The sequence below is a fragment of the Notamacropus eugenii genome, chromosome 2, assembly GCF_028372415.1.
Source record: "Notamacropus eugenii isolate mMacEug1 chromosome 2, mMacEug1.pri_v2, whole genome shotgun sequence".
In the NCBI taxonomy this organism is placed as follows: Eukaryota; Metazoa; Chordata; class Mammalia; order Diprotodontia; family Macropodidae; genus Notamacropus; species Notamacropus eugenii.
Window position 1 is genome coordinate 138,678,435 of NC_092873.1, and position 17,672 is coordinate 138,696,106.

Here is a 17,672-nt window from a genome sequence, read left to right on the forward strand (position 1 = left end):
GCTGTACCCTATTCTGATTCTTCCCTCCTGTCCTTTTTATTCCATTTCTATCCACTTTCAAGGCTGTTGTCCCTCCTGTCCTAGAACAGCCATCCCTTCTTCAGTACGGGGCCAAAGAGAGATTGTTTGACATCATTTTCCCCCTTCTCTTCCTGTCTCATTGTCGTAGGTTAGCTTTGAGGGTAGTTTTTTGACTATCACCTGAATCCTAAGAGAAGTCCTGCTAGTGTGCTTCCTGGGACTTATTCAGTTGCTCCTGAGACAGTAACCTGATACTCTTCCACTAAGCTTACAGTCTTACAGTCTTAGTTGGATTATGAGTTCACTACACAGACGGCTTTGGCTGTGTTGAAGACGACTTCTCTTCATTTTGTTTATGTTTGGATGGATCTGTAGTTGTAATTGATGAAGCATTTGCTTTGGGGTGCAAGCTGATGATCCTGTATAGTAGGGATTCTTTTAGCCTTTTTTGTGCTATAGACCCTGTTAGCAATGCGGTAAAGCCCACAGATATATTCAAATAATAATATTTTTAAATATATAAAATTAAATATATTTGATTGCAAAAGAAGCTGATTATATTGAAATGCAGTTATTGAATTATTAAAAATACAAGTCCACAGACCTCAAATTAGGAATCTCAACCATGGATCTTTCACTTACTAAGTCAAAAACAAGATATGGTACATTTATTTTTTATTCAGGGGGTGTTAAAGGTTGGAAATTATTTCTTTTGCTGGCAAAATATAGTGGAAGAAATTTGCTCTTTCGTTGTCCTTGTTCATAATTGGCTATATGCTCCAAGTTTTAAAATATTCACTATGTTGTAGCAAAGGTTTTCATGATTATATTCAGTCTCAAGCAGCACATACAGGCAACCCTTAGCTGTCCATCCTAAGTGAGAAAGATAGCACAGATCAATGAAATACTCATAAAAGCCAAGAACTTTAGTGTGGGCATTAGTTTCAGCTTCCTCTCCCATCATAGTTTACAAGGCCAGTTTGAGATTCACCTCCTCTCTCTTCCCTGGATTTCTTTTGGTAAAAGGAAGCTGAGAAATGGCTAAGAGCCTGAGAGGAGGAGCAGGGGAATAGATCATCCATATATTAGGGAACCAGCCCTTGAGCTATTAAGAGTTAGTTGACTGTAGGAAAGTAGACAAATGCCTTAGACAGAATTTAATGATGACCAGAAGCTATGCCGCTTTACTCCACCACTGGCAGGCGAATATTTATGAGCAAGATTTTATATCAATATGTTAACTTTTGGGGAAGTAACTTGGAAATTTATTTTTATGCAGGGAGAAGCAGGATTGCCTGGAGCTGCTGGTTTGCCTGGTCCTAAGGGGGACAAAGGGGAGCAGGTAAGATAGCCAATCTCATGTCTTTTTGTTGGGGAAAATGTTTAGCATGAATAAAAAATTATACATATGCTTCTGTGCAATTCTGCTCTGGCATTTCCTAGCCTGGTACACATAGAAAGATGTGGGGCAAAAGATGCATTTAATGAACAATATAAAAATGCTAACCGCTAAAATCTGCAAGAACCCAGGAGGCCCAGAGCACTAGTTTTCAATTGCCATAATTCATAGAGAAGCTGGCAACTATCAGGGCTGTATGCCTTTGTAGCTTTAAAGAACTCTGGGCAAAATTGTGAATTAGGCAAAATTTTGTTTTGCTTCTCCTCTTGCAATCCTCCTTTTCTTCTTTCTCCTCTCCTCTTCCTCTTCTACTTCCTCTTTTTTCTTCTTCTCCCTCCTCTTTCTCCTCCTGTTCTTTCTCTTTGTTTCTCTGTCACTGTTAATGTCTGTATTTGTTTCTCTACTTTCTTGTCATGTTCTTCCTCATGCCCCCAGTGCATTAAGTCTGATTCTGTTTACCAAGGGCCCAGTCCCAGGATGGACCCTGCCATGGTATCATGCTCTAGAACAGGAATTCTTGATCTTTTTTTGAGGCATGCAGTCTGGTAAAGCCTGTGGACTCCTTTTCAGAATAATATTTTGAAATATATAAAATAAAACACATAGAATTAATTACAAAGGAAGCCAGTTATATTAAAACATTAATATAGTTATCATAATATTAAAAAACCCAACAAATTTATGGGCCCCTGAAATATATCCATGGTTAGTTAGAAGCCCCTGCTCTAGACTGTCTTCCTCTTCCTGTTGGCCCATTCATCATTCCAATCAAAATCTACTCATCGGACATTTAATTCCTTCAAAGCCCTGCTCTCTGAGGATTGAGAAGGATAAGCTAATTTGTGCTACAGCAGTGGCTAAGCAACATATAATAAGCCTCTCAGGTAATAGAGTTGCATTTTAGCAGGGTCTTTCAGTGCCCTAACCTTAAGGAGTGAATAACGTTAAAATTTCAAGCAATGTGACAAGTCAATGAATGAGTAGGGCATCCACTGGCACCTCTCAAGTCACATCATGGGGGTGTCTCTGTGCCAAAATATAATACTAACGGTGATATAATTTAACTGGCCATAATATAAACTTAACATTTGAACAGTTCCTCGTGGTTTTAAAAGTATTTTACCATGTATTATCTCATTAAATGGGTTTTTAAAACAATTCTGTAAAGCAGTTGGAATAAATATTCTCTCCATTTTGCAGATGAGAAAACAGAGGCCAGGAGATATTAAATGACTTGCCTAAACTCATAGCAAAACGATAAAAGTGGGATTTGAAATAAAATCTTAGGGCTCCTCCCACAACATACAACTTTGTTTATTGACAATAATTAATATCTGGGATCATGATTTTTAAAGGGTTTAGATTTGGTTTTAGGTACTAATTAATTAAGAGAAAGCATGTATTCACAAACATACACCCTCATCCAACATCCCTTTCAAAGATCTTCCCATGTTTATCGTTTGTCCAAGTGTCTGCTCTGTGCCAGACACTGCAAGGAACTGGAGAGACAAACGTAAAAAATGAAACAATCTTTACCCTCCAAAATTCCCCTCCTTACCAAGTAATATAATTTTATGTGGTTCTCCCCCAATGTCTAGAGATGTGTCACAGAATGGAATACATTAAGAAATATTAATTAAGGAAATCACTGATGAAGATAATCTTCAACAACAGACATCTAAAAGGCATTTTTGCTTTGGATTTGTCTTGCACTGTATGATTCCTTCATTCATTTTCACAGTAGATATATTTTACAAATGACATTTTACTTGTGCTAATATTTACATTTTCATTTTACAAAATGCTCCCCAACAAAAGTATTCCTAAGGTATGCTAGGGAAAGTATGAAAGCAGATCAGGATTTTAAAAATTGGCTTCAGATTATCCATAAACTGGAAAACTAATAAACTTTTTAGCAATATGCATATTAACATTTTCTGACTTTGCCTTTTGTTTTACTTCACCTTCATTTCCAATTATATCTTCTCCTTGTTCCCTACCCGACAAGACATCCTTCAAACAGAGAATTTTTTAAAAAAGAAAGAAACTTTCCATCAAAACTGATGCCTGACAGCATATGTAATGTTCCATACACATAGTCCCTCACCTCTGAAAAGAAAAGAAGGAGGATGATTTTTCTCATCCGTTCTCTAGGATCAAGCATTTTCATTGTAATTGCTGCTCAACATAAACTCAGGTTTTAAAAAGATATGATCATGAGATGGAGAAAAGGGGAGGTACATTAACATTTCATGAAGCTAATTAGACATTATTTCTAGTGAAAATGACTTCAGAATACTTGGAGTGTCAACTAAGTTTTCTCTGAGCTCAAGGCAAAGCTGAGCTGAGTTCTCCTCAGGTTTTTATTATCAAATTTTTCTCTTTTTAGTTATTTTTCTCTATGCCCTCCCACTTTAATGTGTACTAGAAGGAAAGGTGCCATCTTTTGTATTCCATGCTGGCATAGATTTTACAGTGTTACAACAGGTACTCCAGTAATGACTATGCAATGTGAAGATAAAAAGTTAGCTTGCTTCCAGGCACACTAAACAGTTATTTGAATGTGAGCACACAAAGTATAATGGTACTTAGGGAATCACCTTTTTCCCTCCAGGTTTCTTCTGTAGATTACCAGTATAGGAAAGGATATTTTTTTCTCTCTATGTAATTATTATATAAATTTTTCAGAATTGATGAGAATAAATCAATTAATCCACAAGGATTTATTAAGTACCTGCTGTGTGCTAGGTACATACGAATGACATCATGGTGAAGGGGATAGAGTCAGGACTTAAATCAAGTCAAGAAAACCCAGGTCTGTCACATATTGTCTGTGTTACCCTTGGCAAGTCCTTCAACCTCAGTACTCCAGGTAATGCTGTAAGATTATAAATCTGAGCAGATACTTTTCCTAATATCCTAAGTTACTAACATCCATTCCATCTCTTCCCCAATCACCTTGTGTGTATCTAGATATGTACATGTTGTCTCTCCCTCAATCAAATGCAAGCTCCTTGTGGGCAGGAGATGTTTCACTTTTGTCTTGGTGTCCTTAGCACCTCGCACAATGCTTGGCACATAATGCAAATTTTAATGCTTGTTGACTGACTGTTAGACCTGTATTGATTGTAGTAGCATAAATAAAATCATAGACCTGGTCCAAAAAGTAATACTCAAAGAAATACTCTTACAGTGATTTCCATTCTACAAATGGTTTGATGCTAGCAAAAGCTGTCAGAAATAAGGTAAGCCTGATTTAGAACCCATGTACAGTGGTAGAAGGAGCACTACACCTGGAATCCAAAGAGCAATGTTCCAATCCCAGTTCTAGCACTTTCCAGTTGTATATCATTGGCATGGCATTTGGCCTGATGCTTAATATTCTGTCTTGCATCTTGTACGTAAAATGGGAAGAATAATTTTGCTACTTACCTCAAAGTATAGTTGTGAGGAATGTATCTTATAAACTTATACAACTATTAGTCTTACTTATGTATGTGTTTTGTTTATTCTCATAAATGTACAAGTTGTCCCTCTTGATGGAATATGAACTCCTTCCTGGAGGGCGGGGACTTTTTCTCGTTTTTGATTTTATTTCCCTAGGACCTAGCATAGTGCTTAGTGAATAGTAGAAATTTATTAAATTCTTCTTAATTGATTGTTATTAATACCAAAGAGTCTACCACTGATTAGATAGTTAACTCACTGAAAGTTTTGAGTCCTACTAAATAGTGCGGCCATTATATTATGATTTATGGGTCTCTTTCATGGAAAAGACCTTTGTGACAGCTGAATACTTCACATATGAACCATGCCTTGGATATAAGGATATCCAGGGATATTTGAATATTTCTAGAGAATGAGTATCAGTGTACAAAATATTTCCTTTCTTTAGTAAGGAGACAGTGTGACATACAGGATAGAGTACGGGATTTGGAATCAGGAAGATGAGTTCAGTCCTTAGTTACTAGCTATATGTCACCATGAAGAAGTCACTTAACCTTTCTGAACCTCAGTTTCCTTATCTGTAAATAAGGATAACAGTACCTCTAGTGCTTATCTTACAGGGTTTTTGTGATGCTCAACTGAGAGAATGTATATAATATGTTTGCGAACTTTTAAATAACAAGTTTAGTTCACTATTATTTTTACTATTCAACGAACTTAAATAGCACTAATAATGATTAATTAGTGATCACCCAAGATCAGTGTGAGGTGTTATTATTATTTTGCTTATCCTTCTATAAGATTTGGGTTACTACTCTTAAATGGCAAGTGATGTTTTGGGAACCTGATAATTTGCAGTAATGTGAAATTTGATAATAAATGTTCAGGCCTCTTTCAGAATGATATAAATTTCCCTTTCTTTTTTTTTCCACTTGCTACATAATGCCTGAAGACCTTCTGTCCTGACAGTCCTTGTGTAAGTTGGCATCTACATAAACAGCTGTTTATGTTTCTATTTAAGCATTATTTCAATTTAATTTTATAACCATTTATAATTATGAGAAAAGCATCATCCAGAGAAGCCAGAGTAAAGTTTTGCCCTTTCCCAGCTTAGGTTTTGAGAAACTGAGAAATTCTAGCTCCTTCTACGCACCATTTAACTAAGGGAATCTGCCAAGAGGTACGAGGTGAACATTTTTTCAATGCTAATTCCAGAAGCAAATGAGTTTTATGCTGAAGTCCTATCTGTGGCAATATATTATACTGCCACATGTTATGGTATTGCTTTAAAAAAATCATCACACTATTATTCTTTTTCAGTTTTAGAAAATTTTCTTATTTCTATTAGAATTGTATTATTTTTAAATTTATGTTGTGAATGGTATTGCAATGTATCTGTCATGTCAAGGATGTGGGAAATCCTTGATACACATCAAAACGCACCCATTTTCTCTCATTTGAGGTGATCCTTATCCATGTTCTCCCATAAATCTTTCCTAGCAGATCTATCTAGTGGGGTAGAAGGTTTTCTTTATGAAACAAAGGTCTTTTATGAGTGTCACTGCAAAACTGAGACTGTCTATCATGCCATACTTTTGGTACATGACCAGTCCAATTCATTTTCTTGTCAAGTGGATTCACTGATATGCTATATAGTATGCCTATGATGCAATGTATCTTACTGTTTCCCTTTGTGAATGAATGTCAAAAAATGCTTAAACTAAAATCATTATCTTTGAGAAAGATTTGTGTTCATTGTTTGTTCTTTGTCTTCCCATCCATTCTATGTCACTCCATTAATGTGATCTACTTATTTATTCATTAATCTTAATAACCTCTCATGGAAAAATGTCTGAATACTTGTATTTGAACACAGAGTGTAATTGATGTTCTACTTCAGTGGCCTCTTGCCATGACCATCCCAGGAATGCCTTCCCTGTCAAACCAGAATTCACACTGATATGATTTGAAGTAATAATTAATACTTTTCATTCAGACTTGGTTATTATAATTTTTCTTAATCTATTCATTTCATTTGCTTAGCAATTGTAGTTGGCAACCAAATTACTTAGCAACGAAATTGCTTTCTCAGTTCTATAAGACCTGTGATATTATCCTCTCCCATTTCATAGTTAGTAAATTTCATTGGCTTTGTAAAAGAGCAGTTCATTTTCATGGTTTTAGAACTTGGATTTGGGGAGACTGGGTTCTATTGTTGTGGTAATTTTCTAGAAATGTTTTTGTTGACTTTTCCCCTCTGTTTCTCTAATTTATAGTCATATGGTTTTTCTAAGACCTCTTTTTTATGGTTGGGGCTGGAATTGGGGGGATGATGGTTGAAGTGTTATATTCCCCTCCCCTTCCAAAGAGCTAGAAGACAACAAAGCATCAATGGGAAATTGTTGAAATTGGGAACCTCTTGTCACCCATTTAAGGGCTGGATATGGGTTAGTTTGAATCAAATTCAAACGAGAGTTTAAACTAAGAAGTAATTGATCTGTAAAACACCATATTATCTTTCTCAAAAATATTTACAAAGCTTTAAAATCTCTCAATTTTAGGGTGCCGTTGGTATCAAAGGAGAATATGGAATCCCTGGAGTTCCTGGGGAAAAGGTAAGTTATTTTGGTATGTGAATAGACACAAAATCATGATGAAGCATGACAGTGGGAAGAAACAAAAAGCAAAAAACACCAGTACTCAAAGTAGGAGTCAGGAGACCTGGTTTCGGATCCCAGTTCTGCTGCTAGCTAGTCATGACCTTGGGAAAACTGCTTAATGTAGTGGATGCTGTTTCATCATCTATAAAATGATAGAGTTGGAATAAATGACCTTTCAATATTTTAAAAATCCAGAGTATGAATGAAAGTCTTGTGGCAATTTTGTAAATTGTATATAGAACCTACAAAAAAGCCTAAAGCCTTAGCACAGTGCCTGGCACATAGTAAGTGCTTTAATAAAGGCTCTATCTATCTATCTATCTATCTATCTATCTATCTATCTATCTATCTATCTATCATCTATCTATCTCTCTATCTCTCTGTCTGTCTGTCTGTCTATCTAACATCTATATATCATCATTATTAAGATTCTTATGTAGTCTTGTTATTCCATATTCTTATATTTGGATTACAATGTCACGTGAAGTAAATTGATCTGTTTAGAATTTTGTCTTATAGTGAATGAAAGTAATCTTTAAATTCTATTGGACTAATGAGTTTTAATAATTAGAAAAATTACTGATGAACCTTGAGTATAACAATATAAAATCATATAGCATATCAAATGTGATGTTACCATGTAAAACAAACTTAATTTCTCTGTGCCTGTAATTGTGTGATGAGTTCAATTTGAAAAGGAATGATACACGCTAATAACATAACATGAGAAATAGAAGAAGTAGTAAAAATTGTGCACCCTTGAGGAAGTTATAGATACTTGACTGAGAGTGCAAGATGTGCTATGGATGTGCTATGATATGCTAAGATGTGATATGGATGATGAGATAGCAAAAAAGACCAGAAATGAAAAGTCAGTCAGGGAGAGTTGAGTCATGAAAACTCAGAAAGGAGAGATGCATGAGCAGAGAGGATGCAGAAACAATGTATCTTAGGTATTTTACATGTCTTAAAAGTTCTGCATAAATGTCAGTGACCACTAGTAATAATATTAGTGATGTGTAAAAATTGGTAATATAATAATATCAATCTGGAAATATAATATTGTGGGAGCTTACATTTCTATAAAGGAATTGTCTAATACTGACTTGAATACACAGAATCCCAACTGAAAACCAAAGTGATTTAGGTTAATTAATTCAGGATGAATTATCTTCTGATGATACATATTAATTTACGCATATATCTATGTTAAAATAAGATTATGAGTTCACTTACATATTAGTATTCAGAAAGCTTTGATTTACCTAGACTCATGTAAACCAATAATTCTCTAGTGACTAATTCATATTAACTTCCTCTCCTTCCTGTTCCTTGAAGTTTTACCTAAGGCAGAATCCTAAACAGGACAAGACAGACCATGACTATGACAGAGCTTCCTATGTGAATATGTGGTCTCTGATCTAAATGGAAAATTTCTTGAATGACAACAAGCAACATAGCTGTCATTTAGAAAAAAAGGTCTTTGAGATTAGGTTTTCCCTGTGGTCAACTCCCTCTCTAGTGTTTTCTGTATGGGAAACTGCTGTGTCTAAATACTAGTTGACAGAGCCTCCCCAGTTTGTCTGGGGAGTTTTCCTTCCTACCCAGTCAGGAAGGATTTCCCATGCTCTGCATGTGCTGAAAGAAATAATGAAATGGTCATTTTCCAAAGGAATTGGGAAGACTTCTATGAATTGATGAAGAGTTAAATGAGCAGAACTAGGAGAGCAGTGCATAAAATAATAATAACCATAGAGAGAAAAATAACTTCAAAAGACTTTAGAAATATAATCAGCTCAGTGCTAAGCCATGAATGTAAAAGGATTAAGATGAAACATGCCAACTACTTCCTGGGAGGTAACAAATTTAAAATGCAAGAAAGCACACACACACATACACACACACATGCACACACATGCACATGCACGCATGCACACACACATGCACACACACACATACACAATTTTAGTACAGGGCTAATGTGGGAATTTTTTTGTTGGACTGGACTATGTAGATATGTGTTAAGGGATTTTGAAATGTTTATTGGCTTCTAAAAATATTAATATTCTCAATGGGAGGTAGCAGGAAGATTAATAAAAATACCTATTATTTGAAAAATTATGGAAAAAAACCAATAAAAATGGGATTAAACAATATAGACCCTGGTGTAGTATGAAATGACTTTACCTTTGTTATTCCTCACTAAATCTCCCTGTTCGTTGGTTCTGGAGTCTGAGGTCTCAAAGGAGATATTAAAAAGAGGAGGGGCACAAAAACAGAAAAGGAAAGCGAATAGACAAGGGGAAAAAACCCCATGAAAAGAGTCTATTGCTGCACTAATATGTCAGATAGAATGTAGGTTCCTTGAAAGAAGGGAATATTTATGTTTTGTCTTTGTATTCCCCAAAGGAGCACAATACCTGTAGTAGGTATTTAATACATGCTTCTTGGTTGATTGACTAATTTATTAATGATGATCTCTAGTTTTAACATTTAATGATTTTTCTCTATTTACTCCACTGACCATATTGGAATTCGGTAAATAAAAAGGGTCAGTCGATAAATATTAATAATATATCAACTTTGAAAGAAAGATTAAAGACAATCCATGCTCTCAAGGAACTCACAGTCTAATGATGAGCTAATGGGCTTTGTCCTATCTTGTGTAATGTAATTAAGCCTTACTTCCATCTCTATGTCCATCCTTCAAAATGAGAAACAATAGATAATATAAAAGAGGGTATTAATGTTAGCATACCAGAACTCAGGACAGAAAAAAAAATCTGTAAGCCAGAGGTTCTTAAAGACTATGCCAGGGTACTTTAGTATGTCCTGAATCTTGAGTGTCCCATATTGTGTGAAACTTGTAAACTCGTGTGACTTGTCTTCTGAGTCTCCCAGACTGCACAGTGAGCAAAAATTTTGAGAACCACAGCTATATATAAAGCCCCAAGGACTGAAACAACCTCTGTCTGACTCAGGGGCTATCTATAGGCAACAGATTAAATCAGAGAGAAATAGAACTTTTGGATTGATGTTTGTAAGAATGACCATTATCCTGCTGTTTCTGATTCCCTTGAAAGGAAGGGAATCAAAACTATATCACACATAAAGATGTTTAGCCTGGAGAAGGGCAGAGTAGTGAGAGGGCTGAAGATTGTGACAAATGCGGATCAGTAGAAAAAACAGAAAACGTTGAGCCTGGGGAAGAGAACGTTATTATTAGATGTTTTTGCATATTTGACAGCCTGCGAACTAGTGCTATTTTCTAGGTTCCTAGGATTTTTCTTCAAATGAAAGAGAATTGATCATGTTCTTTTTACTTTCTATATTTAGTGACAACTCGCCTCTAAAGGAATGATTTTGTGGTATATCAGCATCTATGCTAAGAAAGGAAAAAGCACGCTGACACATAAGACAGTTACATAGTCAGGCAAGATATAGTGAAGCATATTCTTTGCAACTGGCTGAGGCCCCAGGAGAATTAGAGATAGGGGATTCTTCAGGTTTGGGAGTTTGTTTATGGAGATGGGCCTCCACTATCTGTCATTTCCATTTGTGACGTGTGTATTGGTGTGTGATAAGGGCGGGAGGGGAGGGTGGGAATGCAGCGACAATGTCTTCCCAGTTTTTCCTTTTTATTCAGAAAAGTCCCATTTTCTATATGTGTCAGTGACATTTCAGCTGTTTTCTTGACTTTGAGGAGTTCTAGGGCAGTAATTTAAGAGGAAACCAAAGTTGCCTTTAGTCCTATATCTATAGGATGCTTTGGGAACTATGAGTATTGTAACTTGTTTAGGGGGCAAAAGAAAAGAGCAGAGAGTATTATTATTAGGTGGAGAGACAGGGACCTATTGTTATGACGGCTTTGGCTTGACTCTGAATTATTAACCTATAAATCATCAGTCCCCCAACACTTATACTTTCACACATGTGGTCCTTAGCTCATGAGGACTTTTATGACAAAACAAAGAATAAAATTACTATGAAGTTTCTACCTGGACTGGATTTCTGACTTAACTCTTACTCCTCTTGATCTAACCTCCAAACTTTAAAGCATTCTTGCTCTAGATACACTTATTAGGTTAACTTTCACCCAGATGCTTTTGCTTATTATTTCATATATTTGGGTATCTTACATCTATGAAGTGGGTTAGTAGGCAATAGTGGGATAGGTAAGAAAAGGTACTAAGGAGTGGAAATTGCAGAAAGAAAAGAGTTAGGGCTCCAGGTTTATATGTTCCTCGTCTCATAGTTTATGCCCAGATCTTTGCCCCATGATGCTCTAGAACTCTCATGCCTTTCCTCAGGACAGGTTCAGTGTCACTAATAGCTTGAATCTTGGAGACTTTCCATTTTCATTATTTAATAGTCGTCTAATCTTACCAGGAAGATCTCTAGTGAGAGAAAAGCCAATACCTTTCAATCTAGCCATTTTACTTTTGGATGGCTCTAAATGTCAGCAAGTTAGCAAGAGAAAAACTCTCCCCCCCCCACACACAAAAAAATAGAGCTCTCTAAAAGTGAAATTGATTCCTTTGGCTGACAGTGGGTTCCTTGTCACTGTGGTTCTTCATGTAAAGACCACGTGTCAGGAATGGTGTGAAGATGTATATTCAGATACAGTCCCTGCTGCTTCTCCTCCTCCTGCCACTAGTACGTAATTTTTATATAGCGCTTTAAGGCTGGAAAAGCTCTTTACATATATTCTCATTTGATCCTCACAACAACCCTGTGAAGGTGGTATTGTTATCTCCAATTTACAGATGAGGAACCTGAGGTTGAAAAAAGTTGTTGAGAAGATTCTTATTCAGTTTGGATTCAGTCAAAGGACCACACCTGAGGACACGTGAGGGCTTCATGTGGCCTTAAAGCCTCAGGTTCCCCGTCTTTGGTTAAGAAACTTGTTCAAAGGCAGTACAGTTATGAAGCAAAATTTATACTCAGTTTTATCTGTAGCTGTCTAGTTCTCTGTCCACTACACTTAGCTGCCTACATGCCCTCTAAATTCTTTTCCCACTTTTACATTCCCCTGGGGGAAGCATAAAGAGGATGTGGATATACTGGAGAGTATCCAGAGGAGGATGATCAGGATGAGGAAAGGCCTCTCATTATCCTGTCACTTGACCATTGGTCAAGTCAAAACAAGCATGCCTTACATATTTACTATGTGCCAGGCACTATAGGATTTGTGAACACAAATAGAACTAAAAAGAAAGACAGTCCCTCTCTTCAAGGAGTTTAGGTTCTGATGTGGGAAGATAATGCATAAAAAAGCTGAAAGCAGAGGGAGGGAGGAGCCTGAAGAGGAATGAAGGAGCCAACACAGATGGATTGGGTCCTTCCTTAAAATGGAAGTTCTAGGAGGAATTGACCAATCAAAGAAAAGGGATGCAGGGATGGTGGGAGCTTCCAGGGCGAAAAGGCTGCTGGACCGTGGTGGTGAATGCATGTTCTAGGGTAAGTTGCTTGTTTGTTGAGGAATTCAGGTTGTGGACTCTTCAATCCCATGTGTCCTTGAGAGGTCCATTCTGGTTAATCCCATCTGAGAAGCTCAAGGAACTGGGGATGCTTAGCTTGAAGAAGAGAAAACTTAATGGGGATAATGAAGGCTCTCATTGGATTGTCATGTGGAGATGTTATTGCATTTGTTCTTAGCCCCAGAAGCTGGGAGTAGGTACTGGAGGTGACAAGAAAAGCAGATTTAGGCTTGATACAAGGAAAAACTGGCTAACATTTAGAGACATCCAAAAGTAAAATGACTAGATTGAAAGGTATTGGATTCTCTTTTTCTTGAGGTCTTTGTGATAAGATTAGATGATTGTTAAATAATGAGAGTGGGAACTCTCTGAGTCCCAAGCTACTAAGAATAGCTTGTGTGATACTGAACATGAGCTAAACTGAGGGAGGGATGAGAGTTCTAGAGGATCACAGAGTAAAGATCTGGGCATAAACTATGAGATGAGGAATATATAAACCTGGAGAGTGGGAGCTGAGGAAGTTGCATAGGGGTAGAAATGAGATTAGAGGGGGAAATTTTCTTGAGGCAAAGTAATAATTCTATCTAGGACATACAGCAATCCTTCCTCTTCCTCTCTTCCTGTTTCTTCTCCTTTCTTTTCACAGGATCATAGATACAGAGTTGGAAGGAACCTGAGAGGGTATCCAATGCAATCTTCTCCTTTTACAGATAAAGACAATGAAGCTAAGGCAGATTAAATGACTTATCCAGATCATCTCATCCTGCTGAGCACTCAGGGATTTTCTTGCAAGTGCCAACCCTTTGGCATATTTTTGGATCCCCTGTCAGTTACCTAGATATCCCTTTTATTTCCTTTCAAGGAACCCAGGAGTTGGCCTGGATGACTCCTTCTTTCACTGCCTCTAAGCCACTACATCCAAACAAAATTCTTTTCTTGTCCTGACTTGCAAAAAGAGATCCCTATTCTGCTGCCTCTTTCAAGATTTTTCAGGTTATTTGTTGGTGGTGTTGCTGTTGGCTTTGGTTTTGTTTAGTTTTGTTTGTACCATTAGCAACAAAGAGGAAACAGCCAGGGAAGTGAAAATGAAAGCAAGAGGAAAGTTAATAGTATTTAAAAGTGTCAAAATAAACATTTTTTTAGTTATTGATAGGAATGTAAATACAATTTTGTTATTCTAGGTTGCAATCTTGTTTCCTTCCTGCAAAACCCTTTAATTGCCTGGAATTTCTTCTTCTAAAGCAGGAATTCCAGATCCCCAAATGCTGATATTCCAGTGTTAAAAATCTCATGACATGTTGGAAAGATGAATGAAGGATTTAGAGGGAATTTTCAGATATTAGGTGGTAACTGACCTTGTGATAGAGTCATCATTACTCAGACATTTTCATATTTTCTGTGCCTAAGACCTTAGGAAATTTGCAGATAACCTTGCAAACAGGACTTTCCAAGGGACACATATAACCAAGAGAACACAGTAATGATCAAACAAAACCCTGGAGAAACAGTAGACCAATGTTTAAATCAACCTAGTCTAAAAATGGGTTGAATTAGATAGAGTTCCTCACCAGCTCTAAGATTTTATGATTCCTAATGGCAATTGGACTTTGGTCTGCTTATGACAACCAGCACACACGCACACACACACACACACACACACACACACACACACACAATATGCCTCCTTTCTTTCTCCTTGAGAGAGTTACTTATATTCAATGCCTTCACTTTCTCCCCTCTCACTCTCTTCTTAATCCTCTGAAATCTTGCTTCTGACTTTATGGTTTAACTAAAATTGTCCTCTTCAAACTTTCCAGTGATTTTGTAATTGTCATATCTCATGACCTGTTTTGAGTCCTCATCCTGCTTCCCAGCTCTGCAGAATATGACGCTATTGACTACCTTCTCCTCCTGAATACTTTTTTCCTGGTTTTCCTCCTGTCTGTCTTCTTGCTGTTTCCCAGTCTACTTTGCTGACTCTTCATCCATATCCCACCCATTAAATTTGAGTGTTTCTCAAGGATCTGCCCTTGAGGACTCTTCTCTTCTTGCTCTATATTATTTCATATTGCGATCTCATTAACTTCTTTTTTAAAAAAAAATATTTTCCCCCAGTTACATGTTAAAACAATTTTTAGCATTTTTTAAAAAAAGGTATTGAATCTCAAATTCTATCCCTCCCCTTTCTTCCTCTTCCCTGAGATGGTAAGCAATCTAACATAGGTTATACATGTTCAATCATATAAAAGATTTTCTTATTAGTCATTTTTTACAAGAAGACTCAAAGAAGAGCAAGGGAGAGAAAGAGAGAGGCAGAGAGAGAGAAAGGAAGGAAGGAAGGAAGGAAGGAAGGAAGGAAGGAAGGAAGGAAGGAAGGAAGGAAGGAAGGAAGGAAGGAAGGAAGGAAGGAAGAAGAGGAATAGAAGGAAGAAGGAAAGAAAAAAATAGTATGCTTTGGTCAACTTCTATAAGTTCAATTATCATCCCTAAGTAGATGATTCCCAGGTCTGTATATTCAGCCCAGTCTCTCTCCTGAGGTCCAGTCCACAGTGTCACAGAGCATTATGGATGCCTCACAGGCATTTCAAACTCAATAGGTCCAACACAGAACTCATTATCTTTTTCCTCAAAACCATTTCCTCTACTAAACTTTCCTATTATTGTCAAGAATACTGGATTAGTATCATCCTTAACCCCTTACTCCCACTCATTTCATAAATCCAATCTATTGCAAATTTTGTGATTTTGACTTTCACAATATCTCTTGTATATGTCCTCTTCTCTTCATCCGAATGTCTACCATACAAGTTGAAACCCTCACCACCTCTCACTTGGACTACTGGAAAAGTCTTCTAATTGGTTTCATTGCCTCAAATCTTTCCTCACTCCAACTCATTCTCCACTCAGGTGTCATAGTGATTTTTCTAAAGCATAGATTTAATATCACCCCAGCCTATATAATGAACTTCAGTGACTCCCTGCTGCTTCTGGAATCAAATAAAATTTCCTCTGTTTGGCATTTAATTCTCATCATAATTTAGTCCTTTCCAATAGTTCCAAGTCCAGTATATTTCCAAGAATATTCTGTCTTCATTAGTAACCCTTAGTTTCCCTGTCTTCATTTAAGACAGCTCAAATCCTATCTTTTGCAGGAGACCATTGCTGGTTGTCCTCACATTCTGGTCCCTTCCCCTCTCAGGTTACCTTTCATCTACTCTGAATATATCTTGTATCTACTTAGTTATTTACATATTATCTCCTCCATTTGAAGATATTTTCTTTGAGGGTAGGACTGTTTTTGACTTTCTTTGTATGCTTAGTGCTTAGCACAGTGCCTGGCACATAGTGAATACTTACTGGGAAAAATGAGGAAGAAACAGTGGCCACCCATTGCTAGAAACTACCTAGTGTTTGAGTAATGTGAGAATTTGCTTATCCTGCTTTTAAGGATTAGTCTGACCCGGGTGAATATTTTCATGATTTCACAAGTATATGTGTAGAACATGTTCAACATTAGGACTGGACCATGATAAGATTTGTCAAAGGTGAAGCTATAAAAGCTAAGAATCCTTATGAGAAAAGTGTTTCCTTTGACCCATCTAGAGATAGGCATTGATAGATCAACAATAATAAAAAAGGAACACCAGCAACTTAAGTATGGCTTCATACCATGCTTTTTTCAACAAATGTTGGAAAAGTTTCTTATTCCTCACTTTAATGACAATGCACCATTGAATTCAATGTCTTTTACTTGATTCTGCTTTAAAATAAGCTTTTCCTTTGAAAGAATGCCTTCATTCAACCTGAAGCAGGGGGGTTGCAGTATATTTTTTTAGATCCCACTTATTTTGAATTGGATTGAATTAGTTTGTAAGTTTGGATGCTTTCAGGAGATAGCTTCCCTGAGCAAAGTTTAGGACACTCTGGTGTCAGCTGTCTTGACTGACAGTGAGATGAGCTCTTCTCTGAGAGGGCAAATAGCACCATGCTTGTTCCAGTATTTGTGTAGGTACAGATTAGACAGAAGTAAATTAACAGGTTCAAGCCAGGTCAGGAACAAATCATACCAGCTTTAGTCAGGGATCAAGTTAAGGATCCAAGTTCAGGACAGCTAAGCAGTCAAACCAGGAAGTCCTCTAGAAACAATCTTTTTCTTGGAAAAGAGAAAAAGGATATTTGGGATAATATGAAGCAACTGAAAAAATAATACCTCTAGTTGCAGTGGATGCAAAAACTCTCGGAAATAAAGATGACGTTTGTTTTCATGGAAGCCTAGTATCAGTGCATGGAATTAGATGGCACACTTGGAGTTAAGACTATTTGGGTTAGTAAGCAATGCATAGAGTAGTTACTGAAACCCTGTCTGGGTCACTGGACCAATTTATTTAGGTACCTGATAGCCTTGGTTCTTAGTCATTTTCTAGAGGTTAGTCTTGCAAGACCAGTTAATGAGCACCAGGGTATTTAAAAACATATCATCTCAAGGGAATTTTAAATGTCAGTAGAAGAAAAGCAAAACTGGTTGTGTTGAAGCTTTTTAAAGCATTAGAAAAGCTAGTCCAGAGTGCATCAAACTGGTTTTCTTTCAGATTTAAATTTCCTGGGCTGATTTCTAAAGTCTACATGAAATAAATGAGGCATACCTCATGGTTAATTTTCTCTTGA

At 36.8% G+C, this 17,672-nt stretch overlaps 1 protein-coding gene across 1 annotated transcript in view; it reads left to right on the top strand.

Moving 5' to 3' along the window:
* COL19A1 (collagen type XIX alpha 1 chain) overlaps nt 1–17,672 on the top strand; it is a 408,633-nt gene that overhangs the window by 66,388 nt on the left and 324,573 nt on the right. Inside the window, exons 9-11 of the mRNA XM_072642569.1 lie at nt 1,301–1,363; nt 5,820–5,843; nt 7,429–7,482. Of these exons, the coding sequence (XP_072498670.1) occupies nt 1,301–1,363; nt 5,820–5,843; nt 7,429–7,482 (141 nt within the window). The remainder of the gene's footprint in view (nt 1–1,300; nt 1,364–5,819; nt 5,844–7,428; nt 7,483–17,672) is intronic.